Below are 14723 nucleotides of genomic sequence, written 5' to 3'. Positions count from 1 at the left end.
TTCAAACTACTTTTGTAATACAACTTTAGGTATTTTTAAACGTTAATAATCGATCAAATTGAAGATAGGTCTATCTGTGTTCAATACAGGAAGACAACAAACCAAGCTACTTTTCAAGTCTTGCGCAACTCTCAACAGTGTTACGCAGTTCCTAGATGGCCGTACTTCTTCATTGCACAAATGAATAACCTCAACCAAATTCCAAAGACTTGTGACATCCAGTGGAAGCGGTAGGAACTGAAAACAAGTTCCTAAGAAATACTGTTTCCCAATGAGAACTAGCAGCAAGTAGCAGGAAGTTGAAATTGGGCACGCTATTTATCCAAAAGTGAAAATGCTGCCCCCTATACCATAAAAAGTTAAACAATACCACTTAATATAATGTTTACATACCCTACATTACTCATCTCATTTGTATACTGTACTCTATATCATCTACTGCATCTTGCCATCTTTATGTAATACATGTATCACTAGCCACTTTAAACTATGCCACTTTATGTTTATATACCCTACATTACTCATCTCATATGTATATACTGTACTCTATACCATCTACTGCATCTTGCCTATGCCGTTCTGTACCGTTCTGTACCATCACTCATTCGCATATCTTTATGTACATATTCTTTATCCCTTTACACTTGTGTGTAGAAGGTAGTAGTTGTGGAATTGTTAGGTTAGATTACTCGTTGGTTATTACTGCATTGTCGGAACTAGAAGCACAAGCATTTTGCTACACTCGCATTAACATCTGCTAGCCATGTGTATGTGACAAATAAATCTGATTTGTGATTTGATTTGTTAACCTTTTAACACTGATAGTGTGTAGACACATTTCAACATGCACACTTTAACCCACAAAGTGTACTGGTCAACAGATTCATAACAGTGAGCACTCCATTATTTAACTGTCAGACAGACAACATCTTGCAGGAGACAATTCACTGCAAGGTCTCCTTCTTTAAAACTGCACTTAACATTTAAGTAATTAACATTTCAACCACATCGCTCAGTTCCCTGTTCTGTCACTGTGCCTGTGACTAACTGTATGGATACTTTCTGCTCTACCACGCACACACACACACAGCGAGCGTGGACTGGTGGGTGGAGGGGGAGGAGTTTGTGTCAGAGGAGGTTGAGCTGTCTACTGTGAGGTTTATAGAGTAGCAGACAGGGGTGCTGTCCTACAAAGAGGGAATGGAAGAGACTCTGACAATGAACGAAAGTAGACAGTAAGAGAGAGAGACAGAAAGACAGAGATTGAAAGAAAGTCTACATGCAGCCAGCCTGGGACAGCTGGCACTATAGAGAGACAGACGTTGGACTCTAGCACTCATTTCCTGTCTGCTCCACTGCAAGCCCAACTCCTTCAGCACACCACTGCATCAGGAGAGTCAGCCCATGTGGAGAGGGAACCAGTTTCTTTTTTTCAGACACTCAGCATCTAGGTCCTGAGGCAAGGAGAACTGAAGCAGAGTCCTGCAGAATTGCTGGTGAGTGTTTTAGTTTTTGTCCTAGTGGTCACATTTCCAACCAGTGATGTGAGTGTGTTAGTCATTAAATTGTACTGAGTTATGTTGTGAGTAATGTTAGATACAGTATGTTTTAATTTGTTTAGCTCTGGGCTGCATTTGTACAAAATTTCTTAGTTTGCACCTCTAAAATCAGATGGGATATCTGCTTATTTTTCATTGAGTATTAGCTATATAAGGAAACATATTGTATTGTACAGACATGGGATCTTAATTTGATCACCCTGTTGCAGGATAACTTTGGTGTATTTTTCCTTCACGAAAAATGGATCAACCCCTACAAAAATGTCCATTAATACTGTATAATAATTCACATTTGCTGTTGCTGCAGGATTCTTTTTGTACTGATTATTTTTGTATTTTCTGCAGGATTATGATCTGTACTGATTATATGTAACAACTGAAAATGAATGGGGATAACATCAGTATAGATTTATGTGATATTTACAGTCCTGCTGTCAGCTGAGTGATGATACTCTTTATGGTGGTATTTATGGCTTGTCTTTTTCCTTTGGGGGTACAGGAGGAGGAAACATTGAGGTAACAACTTAGAGTGTCTGTGTGATTATGGATGACTCCAGCCGTCATTTTGAGTAGAGCGTCTTCCTCCATCATGGTACAGCAAAGGGGACACAAATACCCAGCAGTTATGGACAGTGATATGAGCCAAGAGGTTTTCTTGGGACTGGGTGCAGATGACAGGGAGGAGATTTTTGGACGGTTGCCCTCCAACAAAGACCCCAACTGGTGCAAGACTCCCACGGGTCACATCAAGAGGCCCATGAATGCATTCATGGTCTGGTCGCAGATCGAGAGACGGAAGATCATGGAACAGTGGCCAGACATGCACAATGCAGAGATCTCCAAACGCCTAGGCAAGCGCTGGAAACTCCTCCCCGACTATGAGAAGATCCCCTTCATCAAGGAAGCGGAGAGGCTCCGGCTAAAGCACATGGCCGACTACCCCGACTACAAGTACAGGCCCCGGAAGAAGAGCAAGAGCTCCATTCCCGTGCGGGTTGGGGAAAAGGTCCCCTTGAAGACAAGCAAGTCCCACCAGGGTGGTCGCGCATCTGCTTCCGCAACCTCCACCGCCACCAGCAGAGGGCTCAAGATACGAACGCCTTCCTCCAAACACAGAGCCAGCTTCGACAGCAATAAGTTCAAAGGTTACGATGAGGGCATCAGCGATGATGACACAGTGGATGTAGAGTTGGCCAGTCCGATGACAAGCCAGCCAGGAGGGCAGAGGCCAGCAGGCCTGGGTGTCTTCCACCACCTGCAGGCTGCCATGACCCCCGGCGAGCAGCAGACTCAGCTTGCAGCCCAGCTCAGAGTCAAAGTGTCAACCACCACCTCCCACCAGCCCACCTCCAAGCTGCCTGTGGGCCTCTCCTCTGGGTCTCCAGTACCCCACAGCCTCCCAGAGTCATCCCCCAGGGTGTCCTCTTCCTCGGAGCCTCTGGCTCCCCTCTCCTCCACCGGCCGCTCCTCCACCGGCCGTTCCTCCACCCCCACCTCCACCAGCTCCTCCTCCTTCGTGTCGTCGGCCTCCTCCGACGAGGAGCTGGACGAGGAGATTTTGCATATTATCTCCAACGCCAACTTCGACACCATGCCTATGGACTGCTCCACTCTGGACAAAGACTTTGACGCTACATTTCACACCAACTCAGGATCCCACTTCGATTTCCCTGATTACTGCACCCCGGAAGTGAATGAGATGATATCCGGGGACTTGCTGGTGCCCAGTATCTCTGACCTGGTGTTCACCTACTGAGGCCCAGCATGCCTCTACAGGATTCTGGCTTACTGGAAGAATATATACTATTCATAAAAGCCTGTGGTTTTTTGGTTATATTATAAATTGGACACTTTATTTTGTATTTTCTCAATCAAGTCCGTAAGTGCTAATTCTTCACTTTTCCCAGTATGCCACATCCTGAGGGTCTGGTGTACAAACAGTGAAAGGTTGCTCACGTCAAGCCTTTTATCAGAGTTCAAATATTCAGGAACTGAACAGATATGTTCTTAGTAGAGGGATAATAGCGCTTTCAACAGTAAACTTATTCAGTATTTTTTCTTCAGTTTTAACCAGTAGCATTTCCATGTCTTTCATATGCATTTGTTGTATATGAACCAGCATAACAACCATGTTCTGACACAATCAACCAAACTCAAGGCAGCAACTGCAGATTCAAATCAAAAAATGCATGTTATCAACAAACCCTCTGTAAATATGAAAGGGTCAAAAGGGAGATCATGTGAGGAATAGTCCTTATGTTGCTGATAGTCCTTATGTTGCAGCTAATAGTCCTTATGTTGCAGGTAATAGGAATCTGCAGCACTTGTCATCAGGCTTTTACAGTAGCATCAGTTAAAGCATAGGCTCTCTCCAGGAGAGAAATCCGCCGCATACTCTGTAATTAGGTAACAGCACTTTCATCGCCTTGCTAATAGTGCAGACTCCAAGACATGGAGTTAATGTAAACACAAGCCTTGTGTGTGTGCCTGATTCATTCCAGACAGTTGTGTGACTGTAACGGTGGTAGGTGGTTAGAGAGTAGGGCTAAGTACTGGAGGGGGAAGAGGAGGAGTGAAAGAGGGGTTGGGGGGGTCTATGATGGGGGTCAGGAGAGGCTTTTCATTCAGGGAGCTGTGCATCTGCCCTTGCAGGCAGCAGCCTTTGTGCCGGAGTTCAGAGTGTGAGTGTGTGTGTGTGTGCGTGCGTGTGTGTTTGAGCTCAACTGAGCGAGCGTCTGCCAGCCGGGGGAGTGTAGGGGGGGGAGTGTATTCAGGGGGAGATGAGGATCATGGCCATCCACACAGCCACCAGCGCGGTAAAATTCATGTCATGTCTGCAGTCTGGCTGCAGCTGCCTGATCAGGGCCGATTCAGCGGTGAATGGAGGCGAAATCTGTGACTGCCAGCTGTCCCTCCATTGACTCTCTCAGGGATCGTTTTGTCTAGAGGTCCTACTGCCTCCCGTGGCTCATTCATCTGCCCTGATCTGGGGATGAGATGCACGCCACCTCTCCTCTCCTCCTATCAGCCCCTATCTTCTCTCTCTCAAATAGCCGCGAGGGGACGAGGTGACAAAGCGAGAGAAGGAGCCAGAACCCCTCCCCCTCTCTCCACCACAACATGTGACCTTTCTTCTTTTCATCCCTCTATCCTCATTAATTACATCGCCTAGCTTTGGCACCGTGGCGAAATGGACCCGTGTTATTTACTTACTCTCCACAAGCAGCTGGCGAAGAGCCAGCCAGAAAGCAGCACCAAAACCCTTCCTGCAGTTCATACCTTAGATAAACTGATTTGAATCCCTCGTCAGACCAACCTTGTTGGAGCCAGCCAGCATCCTCTAAGAGAGGCCGCCCCATGCGGTGCAGAGTGCCTCTGGAGCAGGCCATGGAGAGACAGGGGATACATGATGGGACCATGGCGGACACGCTGGAAGTTTGTTTTCAGACCAAAATGCACCATTTGGAGTAGTGTGATAATGACTGTGTGGCACAGGGACCATGACGAGAACCGTACTGGATTTTGTGTTTTATTCCTCCTCAGTCCCTCCCTCCAGGAAACACCTGAAGGAACCAATGCGTGTCTATGTGTGGCAGGGTTTTAGTTCCTTGTGATGATGTCTGGAGAGAACTGTACCATAAACTTTACAGTACAATGTCTTCATTAGCAAAAAAATGAATAAACCAGGTAACTTGTTTCTGAACTGGAAGGTGGCTTCCCTCTTAGATATCAATGGTAGGAGAAGACATATGAAGAGATGGTTCTACTACAACCCGAGGCCTTTAAGAGTCCATACAGCAACACTGTTTTCTTTCTTCTGTTACACATAAGTAGAAGTTCCTCAACACTATACCGTGTGAAAATAAAATAATCCAGCAACAACATCCAACCTCCATCTAAAAGTGAACTGCAATCAAGGTTTTAGACATACTGCATGTGTCCTAGTGTTAAAAAAGTGATTGCCAGTATTTTGTACTTTTAATAGGCACCTTTTATTGGTTAGCATAGACAAAGTATGGGAAAGTTCACCATTCCTGATGAAACAAGTGAAATTACAAATGCAGATTCAGCAAAAATGTATTGGCTCACAAATTGAATGGGTATTTCAGCTCTTGATCATGCACATGATCTGTCTGGCTATAATATTAGCAGTCAACAAACCTAAAGTACCGTACAGTGTAAACAGACACATCCTATGGTAATGGAACCAATACTGAATTCAACACCAGCAGTAAAAATTGGACTCAGGACTAAAGTAGCAGCTTACTGTGGAACAACTCCTATTTCTAATGTGCTGTATATGTCTGTGTATTAGATCATCAACCAAAAAAAATGGTAGCTGCAAGAAAATGTGATACTGCTAAGTAATACATTTTCAGATTCAGTCTTTGAAAGTAGTGTTTCAATCATTCAGGTGCATTTAAGTATAAATGAAATATGTATTTAATTACATTAAACAAACAAAACATTCTTAAGCAAAATGTTCAAAGGGAACACCCTTGACCTAAACTAACCAGCATTTTTTATTAGAATGATACTAGGCTCATTTTCTTTCTTTCTTTCATATCTTAGAAAGAGAGCTAGAAACCGGGCTAGACAACTCACAGATGGGCTTCAGCAAATTAGTGTCAGAGTAATAAATGAAAAAAAGATGGAGAGAAATTAAGCTGGATAAAAATACCCATCTGGTGGCACCTCCTACTCTGGGCCAGCCTTTGATGAATAGCATTCCCTGAGATGGAAATACAAGGACAAAGCAAATTTCATAGAGCTGTTGGCCCCCCTCTCCTACTGCCTCCCACATCACAAGTGGGGCACAGGAGCCCCTGCCATACTGAGCATGTCTGACTGCCTGTCTGTCTCCAGCTACAGCTTCATGCATGTGGCTGCCACCACTGCGACAAGGGGCCCCTCAGCAGGCCCAGTCCAGGGCTATAGGGGTCAACAGGGGCCACTCTCAGCCTCAGGGTCCTAGTAGGACTTAACTTACCATTCCTTAAACCACACCGACCTGACAACACAACAGCAGCACTGGGACACCCGGCCTCCTGCACACAGAAGTAGCCAAAATACGACCATGATGCCTCACATTTTAGTACACATTGTTTACAAGGTTTTATGGTATTATAGACTAAGCTGAATATAGAATGTGTCCTCTGTTTTTCATCTTCGCAGCAAGGGTTGTTTTGATTTATTTACAATGTCAAATATGATTTGTAATCTATTCACCAGCACGTTTCTGGTCTTAGTTATGGCAAATTGTAACAAAACGTGTTTCTGTGATATGAAACAAACTGAATCTTGTTTATCTGAAAATATGCTTGTGTTGATTTCCCAACGTTATTGTAGAACAGGGGATAATGGGGGTGTTTAAATATATTTTCATGTGCTACAAATGCATTGGATCCAGCCTACACTCCAGAGTGTATTAGTCAGAACTGTCTAATCAAATATATAAGGGTCACCCCTATTCATCATATATATTGTATATTGACATACATTTTATGATCTGCATTGATGAATGTAATTGGTCGATAAGTAGTACCAAAATTCTGACATTGCATTGATAATAGGTATGCATGTACAAATGGTAAACGTCTCTGAAATTGGAGTAACTGCACTTCATATAGCCCCCCATGCAACACCTTATAATTGAAAAATTGGGGGAGAATGATGGTGAAAGTCATTTCGAAATATGCATCACTATGCTAACAGAACATATTGCTAATATTGTCATATTGGAAACCCCCTCTGCTGTGTAGACTGTTTCATTCCTGCACTATTCTTTATGGATTGGTGCATAACAAACTATGTATTTATATCAATCAGGCAATTGCTATATTGCAATTCGATAAAGCGAATTTATTCCGTGTGTAAAATGGTTAAACAACTTACCATCTCGTTCATCTTAGTATCGCGTTTGACCAATAATTAGCATTGCTTTATCATGTATATGTATGCTTTTTGTAGTGTGGTACGTTCAGCTGTTCTGACAGCGAGTATGTGGATAGAAGTAAAAGCACTTTGTTGTAAATATGTACGTAGATCTGAGAGATGCCATTCTCATTTTGGATAGAGTTATTAGTGTAGTGACTCTGCATTACTGAATAAACTGTTACAGTCAACGTTGGATGTCTGTCTCAAACTCTGTTTCTGTCTGGGTAGAGTGGAATTTTCTGTATCAATCTGGAGAGGGAATATTCTCAACTGCCTTCTGGGGTTTTAACAGTTGGCTTCCACTGTGACAACGTTGTGTGTCGGTTGTTTCAGGGTGTCTGCCAGGATGCAGATGTTCTTGTGGTCAAACCTAAGGAACCTGAACATGCGCACTTATGATGTCATTCACTATGTACACAAGATATATTCGAAGCACACACTGAAACCACTATCACACACTGACTGAAAACCCACCACAACACATTCTCACAATAATTTTTTAACACTTAAAGTGTAGTGACTGTTATATTTCAGCACATTGAAGAAATACAAAAAATCATCGAGCTAGGGGTTATTCCTGAATCCAACTGAGCAACAAAAATTATTCTAAAGGGGAATTATACGGTCGACCAAATAGTGTGCCCTTCTGAATTCCCATTTAGAATTCTAACCTGGGTCTGCAGCCAGCTGGGCTTCTATAGCCAAAGGCCATGTTTGACTGCTTATGGCTGATGAGGGTGACATTTATCCCTTTTGTCACTTCAGAGACTTACACACGAGACGGTGTGGTGAATCAAGCAGACATGCAGTGTGCATCAAGCAGACATGCAGTGTGCATCAAGCAGACATGCAGTGTGCTCTTCACCGTTATGCCAGCTCCAGATTCAAATATGGGTTAAACAAATGGTATCAACAGCTGCTGAAATAGAGGCCAGACTGAAGATTCAGCCCATTTCAGGGGTGAGTGACACTTTGTGTATTGAGAGAGAGTGTATTGTCGGAGCGCCCAAGCAGCATGCAGCAGAGTAGACGTGGTTGGTTGGGTGGAGGTTTGATGTGTGTCACGCTCTTGATTCCCTGATTCTAATAAGCTGATTTTGTGAGAGACACCTGAGAGGATTACTCAAAGGATTATGGGTAGCAGCAGCTCTCACATTAGATTAGATGCACCTCATACTCTCTCACGTTAGATTGGATGCATGTCACTCACTACCACCCCCTCCCTCCTCTTACCCAGGAGTCACACCATAATGTCTGACAAATAGCACTCTCCTAATGCCCTAAACACACAAATGCACAGGGATAACTGTATGTGATAACTAACTTCCAGAGCTAGGTGCCACATAGCTCTACACATGTTGTGTGACCTGACTCATCATTGCTCACCAAAGGTGTCAACAGGCATCCATTTTGTTTCACTACCTGGACCCTTTAACCTTCTTACAGCAGCCCACAGTGATAACTGCCCTCAAAAGTGTGTCTGCCTGGTGAAAACAGCCTCATCTGTAAAAACAACTTATTGAGTTTCACAGGGAGCTTAGGTAAACACATAGCTGTTTTACTGGCTGAATCATTGAAAGCTTACATTTCACTAGGACCAACTACCAATGGCTCTGGCGGAATTAGCCAATAAAGGAGCATTTCTCCACCACTTTTCTCCCTGGTCAGAGAAAATTAAATGTACTGTTCTGTCCCTCCTGATGTATCTATTCTCCCCAGGAAAACACAGTCCTGCTAGGAAAGGAATTAGGTCCGTGCTGCATCAGTCCACTCAGGCCCATACCAGGATTAATTAGGCCTAATTGCTGTTCTTCCAATTATGCAGTGATGAGCAGAGAAACATGATTATTGCTGGCGAGCTCTGAAGGACTGAAGGAGAGTCCTCCTGCATAGTCTGAGGAGTGGGGAGGCAAGGATTGACAGTGGAACGCATTGTGTATTTGTGGGAGTTTTTGGGAGAGAGAGCGAGTGTGTGTGTGTATGTGTGATCTCTGTGTATTTTTGTATGTATGTGGTGCTCCTAAGCAGCAAGACAGCCAGACCTATGTCACATCAAATCAAATGTTATTGGTCACATACACATTTTTAGCAGATGTTATTGCGGGTGTAGCGAAATGCTTGTGTTCCTAGCTCCAACAGTGCAGTAACATCTAACAATTGGAATTAAGAAATATATAAATATTTGGACAAGCAATGTCAGAGTGGCATTGATTAAAATACTGTAGAATAGAATACAGTATACACATATGAGATGGGTAAAGCAGTATGTAAACATTATTAAAGTGGTCAGTGATTCCATGTCTATGTACATGGGGCAGCAGCCTCTAAGGTGTAGGGTTGAGTAACCGAGTGGCACAGTGGTCTAAGGCACTGCATCTCAGTGCTAGAGACATCACTACAGACCCTGGTTTGATTCCAGGCTATATCACAACTGACCGTGATTGGGGCGGCGCACAATTGGCCCAGTGTCATAAGGGTTAGGGTTTGGCCGGGGTAGGCCGTCATTGTAAATAAGAATTTGTTCTTAACTGACTTGCCTAGTTAATTAAAGGTTAAATAAAAATAAAACCAGATGGTAGCCAGCTAGTGATGGTTATTTAACAGTCTGATTGGCTTGAGATAGAAGCTGTTTTTCGTCTCTCAGTACCAGCTTTAATGAACCTGTACTGACCTCGCCTTCTGGATGATAACGGGATGAACAGGCCGTGGCTCGGGTGGTTGATGTCCTTGATGATCTTTTTGGCTTTCCTGGGACATCGGTTGCTGTAGCTGTCCTGGAGGGCAGGCAGTGTGCCCCCAGTGATGCGTTAGGCAGACCGCACCACCCTCATGTGCCAGACAGACTACTGGCATTCTGTCTGTGCCATGGTGTGATCTCTCAGATGAGGCTGCTGAAACTGTGTTCGTCGCTCCTGACCTGGGTCTGACTGCAAGTGTGATATTTCTGTACTTAATTTTATATAAATGTGCTTAAAACTTGTTTTCACTTTGTCAATATGGGTTATTGTGTGTAGATGGGTGAGAAAACAAGTATATTTAATCCATTTTGAATTCAGGATGTAACACAACAAAATGTGGAATAAGTAAAGGGGTATTAATACTTTCTGAAGGCACTGAATTTACTGTATCTATCTATCTCCTCCCTCCACAGGAAAGACCACAAGTGGAGTTTTGTGTTTGTCCTTTTGGAAAAACACAAGATACTTGAAGAGACCAGCCTACATCATATAAATCCAGTTATTCTCTGGATCTCCTCACACACATACACACACACCCTCAAATTAAAAACACACATTACCATGCGTTTGCCCTCTGGAGAATGCCGAGATTTGAGTGGGCCAGAAGACATTGGTGTGGACAGATTTGGACTGTCTGTCCCCTTTGGGCCAGTCTAGTAATGTAGTGACTCCAGACAGGCTGCGTTACGGTGTGGAGGGAGCCAGAGGAGGCCACACACTGCCAAAAGGGGACAGTATGGAGGCTGTAAAGAGCTGAGCAGGCCAACAGCTGGCACCCTGCCCAGTGACCAGGCAGCCAGCCGCTACACAAGAGTACAGGCCTGAAAGCCAAGACAGACATACAGCCAGGCCAAGGGTACATCCTAAATTGCACCATATATCCTATATAGTGCACTACCATGTGGGCCCTGGTCAAAAGTAGTGTACTATATAGGGAATATGGTGCCATTAGGGGTGCAGACCAAGTCTGTTTCAGGTGCTGCTGGAGCCTAGAAGTCTATGGAATAGTCACCCTCATTCAGTATAGACAGTGGACTTAAATGCTAATCCTGATAAGTGCACATTGGAGAAGTGCAGTCTTGGTTTATGTGCATTGCGGTTCAACAGTCCCAATTCAAGTTCACTCTTTTTAATTGCTCTGGGTATCTGCATGCTCCAATTAGATAAAGCTAGTTGGAATCAATAGAGCATGTACATACAGTACATGACAGTCACAAAACAACACATTTATCAAGAGTTGACAGTATGTTGCTACCTACGGTACTGTATAGTATCTGTAGTCCTTACTGTAAAACCTGCTTTCTCAAGCCCAGTTGCTTTGAGTTCTAGGTGTTAAAAATAGTGACAACTGCAGCATTTTTTTAAGGGCTGGCAAAATACACACCATGCATCACTGAGATGTCTTTCACTTTTATATTGTCATGAACTGCACCAGTTCTCATTTTCTGGGAAAGCCAGTTCAGAGTTGACATTTTCATAAAGTGCTGTCTGAACATGTGTGCACAAGTGTGTGTGTGCGTGCACGTGTCAAATCAAAAATCAAATCAAAGTTTATTGGTCGCGTAAACAGTTTAGCAGGTGTTATAGTGGATGCAGCTAAATGCTTATGTTACTGGCTCCTAACAATGAAGTCAAATGTCGAACAGCTAAAATGTAAAGAAAAATACCAAAAAAAGAAAGGCAATAAAATCAAGAACAGCAGGACAAATCCAACTAACAACCCAAACAGCACTACTGTACGTGTGTGCGGGTGCGCATATGCCTTAGATGTTGTAGTTTGTATCTTTCATGGCAGTCCTGTACATTTTGGTCAAAGTTATTGCACTACTTCCACCTCAGGTGGCCTGAGCCCAATTTTATGGTGATTAACAGAAACACACTTCACCCACGAATTTACAACTAACCAGAACAGTCCAACCTGACTTATCCTTTAATGGCCCATGCACTTTTACACCTCATGAATTTCAATCTCTGCCATAGGTGGCTGTGTAGTGTGCACTTAACGACTGGGCTTTTCTATAGGGCTATAGCTTACTACCCACACCATTGACTTGTTATATAAAGGGCAACAACATTTGGTTGTAACTCGCCTGAGGTGCTTGCTGAAGTTGCATTGAATTGAACACTGAAAAATATAGACCACATCATCGACTTGAATAAAATTATTTCATTATCAGAACATATACTGTATGTCAAGGTATTACCTGGAATAGTTTTGAATTGGGGGGCAAACTGTTACGATCCAATGATTGAGATCAATGCATAGGCCTACATCTGCGGAAGAATGCAATATCCATATCCAGCTGTATGTCAGTTATGTTGAGCTCAAGCACAGACATATAGACATCAAGACAGATGATAATGGTAAATTTCATCCCAAATGGCACCATATTCCCTGTATCAGCGTTTCCCAAACTAGGGGTTGCGCTTGGTTCATAGCCACTAGATGAGGTTGTAATAAACAGAGCAGTTTCTGTTTTCTTCCTACAAACGTGTCTCTATCGTTAGAATGGTTTAAGCTACAAAAATATGATGACCCCATCCTTGAAAGATAAGACTCTCAGAAACACGTACGTGTCTTCTGTTTCCCTCTACAATGTCCACAAGCCTCATTGGAACAGAGTGGACAAGACCAGGCACTAAATCAGATGAGAGGAAAAAGAAAATCATCTTCTTCTCAACACAAAAGATCATACACAAAATGATTGTCTGATGATTTTCTGATCTTCCCAATCAATACCTTTTGATCCATTTCAGTCACTTCAAACCATACTGTAAAAAGTACTGTCAGACTGATTTCTAATGGACTATCAGAGCCCCAATTTTAAAAGTAAACATTGGCCCTTGATTACATCACTTTTCGCATAAAATGTTAAAATGTTGGGGAACCCCTGCCCTATATACTGTAGAGCGCTACTTTTGACCAGGGTCCATAGGGGGCCCATCGGGCTCTGGTCAGTACAATACTGTATGTAAGGAATAGGGTGCCATTTGGGAAGCAAAATCACATTAGCATTTCCAGGGAGGCAGTGTAGCAGTAGCCTACATGTCTGGACATGTCTTGCATCAACAGGATAGGCACAATCAATCTGGCAACCTGCTCCTGGCTATGACCTACTTCTCTGCACACTGACCTTCAGCGGTGGAAGACATTCTCCAGACACACACATAGACACCGACAAACATGACACACACTGACACCTGCTCGCCCACATGCCCACATACATACATAGTGTATACAGACACACATGATTGTAAATGTGGATTTACAATCATGTGTGTCTGTATACACTATGTATGTATGTGGGCATGTGGGCGAGCGGGTGTCAGTGTGTGTCATGTTTGTCGGTGTCTATGTGTGTGTCTGGAGAATGTCTAGTGGTTAGAGTGTTGGACTAGTAACCAAAAGGTTACTGGATTGAATCCCCGAGCTGACAAGGTAAAAAATCTATCGTTCTGCCCCTGAACAAGGCAGTTAACCCACTGTTCCTAGGCTGTCATTGAAAATAAGAATTTGTTCTTAACTGACTTGATAGTTAAATAAAGGTGAAATAAAAAATGTACCCACACACATCCTCCCCACCTGGATGCATCTACACCAGGGCGAGCTATGCGTACACATCGGAAACACTCATGAGTTTGTAGGCCACTGCTTGTGTCTGAACTCACTTCAAGATGAAGAAGTTCTCTCTCTAATTACAAGCATCATGGGGTTCAGAGCCTGCCCTACTTGTCTCTTATCAAACATTACAAGACATTTGCCAAAGAGTTCAGATACTGATACAGTGTTAGACCTCTTCACTGTAAAATTTGCTGTACAATGTCTGCCCTTTTGTAAAATTCAGTTCAAAACATCCATTTAGTTCTTATTAAGTGTTAAAGTTTGGGAAAGTCAAAGGGAAGGACACGGAAGTAGTTTTAGCAGGCCTCCTCATCCTGATCCTCCTCCTCCACTACCACACCTCATGTGGATGTTATTTCTACTTCGCTCAAATCAATTTGCCTTTAATCCTGTGTGTGCCAGTGGATTTACCCACTTCTCTCTGGGTTTACAGGGAACTTTGAAAGTTTCATCAAGTGCAGTCACAAAAACCATCAAGCGCTATGATGAAACTGGATCTCACGAGGACCTTCACAGGAAAGGAAGACCCAGAGTCACCTCTGCTGCAGAAGATAAGTTCATCAGAGTTTCCAGCCTTAGAAATTGCAGCCAAAATAAATGCTTCACAGAGTTCAAGTAACAGACACATCTCAACATCAACTGTTCAGAGGAGACTGCGTGAATCAGGCTTTCATGGTCAAATTGCTGCAAAGAAACCACTACTAAAGGACACCAATAATAAGAAGAGACTTGCTTGGGCCAAGAAACCTGAGCAATGGACCTTGGTCTGATGAGTCCAAATCCACCTTGGTCTGATGAGTCCAAATCTGAATTTTTTTTATTCCAACCTCTGGGTCTTTGTGAGACGCAGAGTAGGTGAACGGAGGA

At 43.4% G+C, this 14723-nt stretch overlaps 1 protein-coding gene across 1 annotated transcript; it reads left to right on the top strand.

The window, feature by feature from the left end:
- The first annotated feature begins 1213 nt into the window (after positions 1–1213).
- On the top strand, positions 1214–5234 carry LOC139413649 (transcription factor SOX-12-like). The gene is made up of 2 exons (XM_071161278.1): positions 1214–1496; positions 2059–5234. Exon 2 carries the CDS (start codon positions 2107–2109, stop codon positions 3313–3315), a length of 1209 nt encoding a protein of 402 aa, XP_071017379.1. The 5' UTR covers positions 1214–1496; positions 2059–2106; the 3' UTR covers positions 3316–5234.
- The last annotated feature ends 9489 nt before the right edge of the window (positions 5235–14723 follow it).

The sequence above is a fragment of the Oncorhynchus clarkii genome, chromosome 7 (assembly GCF_045791955.1).
Source record: "Oncorhynchus clarkii lewisi isolate Uvic-CL-2024 chromosome 7, UVic_Ocla_1.0, whole genome shotgun sequence".
NCBI classification, from domain to species: domain Eukaryota; kingdom Metazoa; phylum Chordata; class Actinopteri; order Salmoniformes; family Salmonidae; genus Oncorhynchus; species Oncorhynchus clarkii.
The sequence above is the reverse complement of the archived record's forward strand: the minus strand, read 5'-3'. Positions and strand labels throughout refer to the sequence as shown.

Coding starts and splice junctions, on each gene's coding strand:
- LOC139413649 (XM_071161278.1), top strand. CDS start 2,107: ATGACTCCAGCCGTCATTTTGAGTAGAGCGTCTTCCTCCATCATGGTA.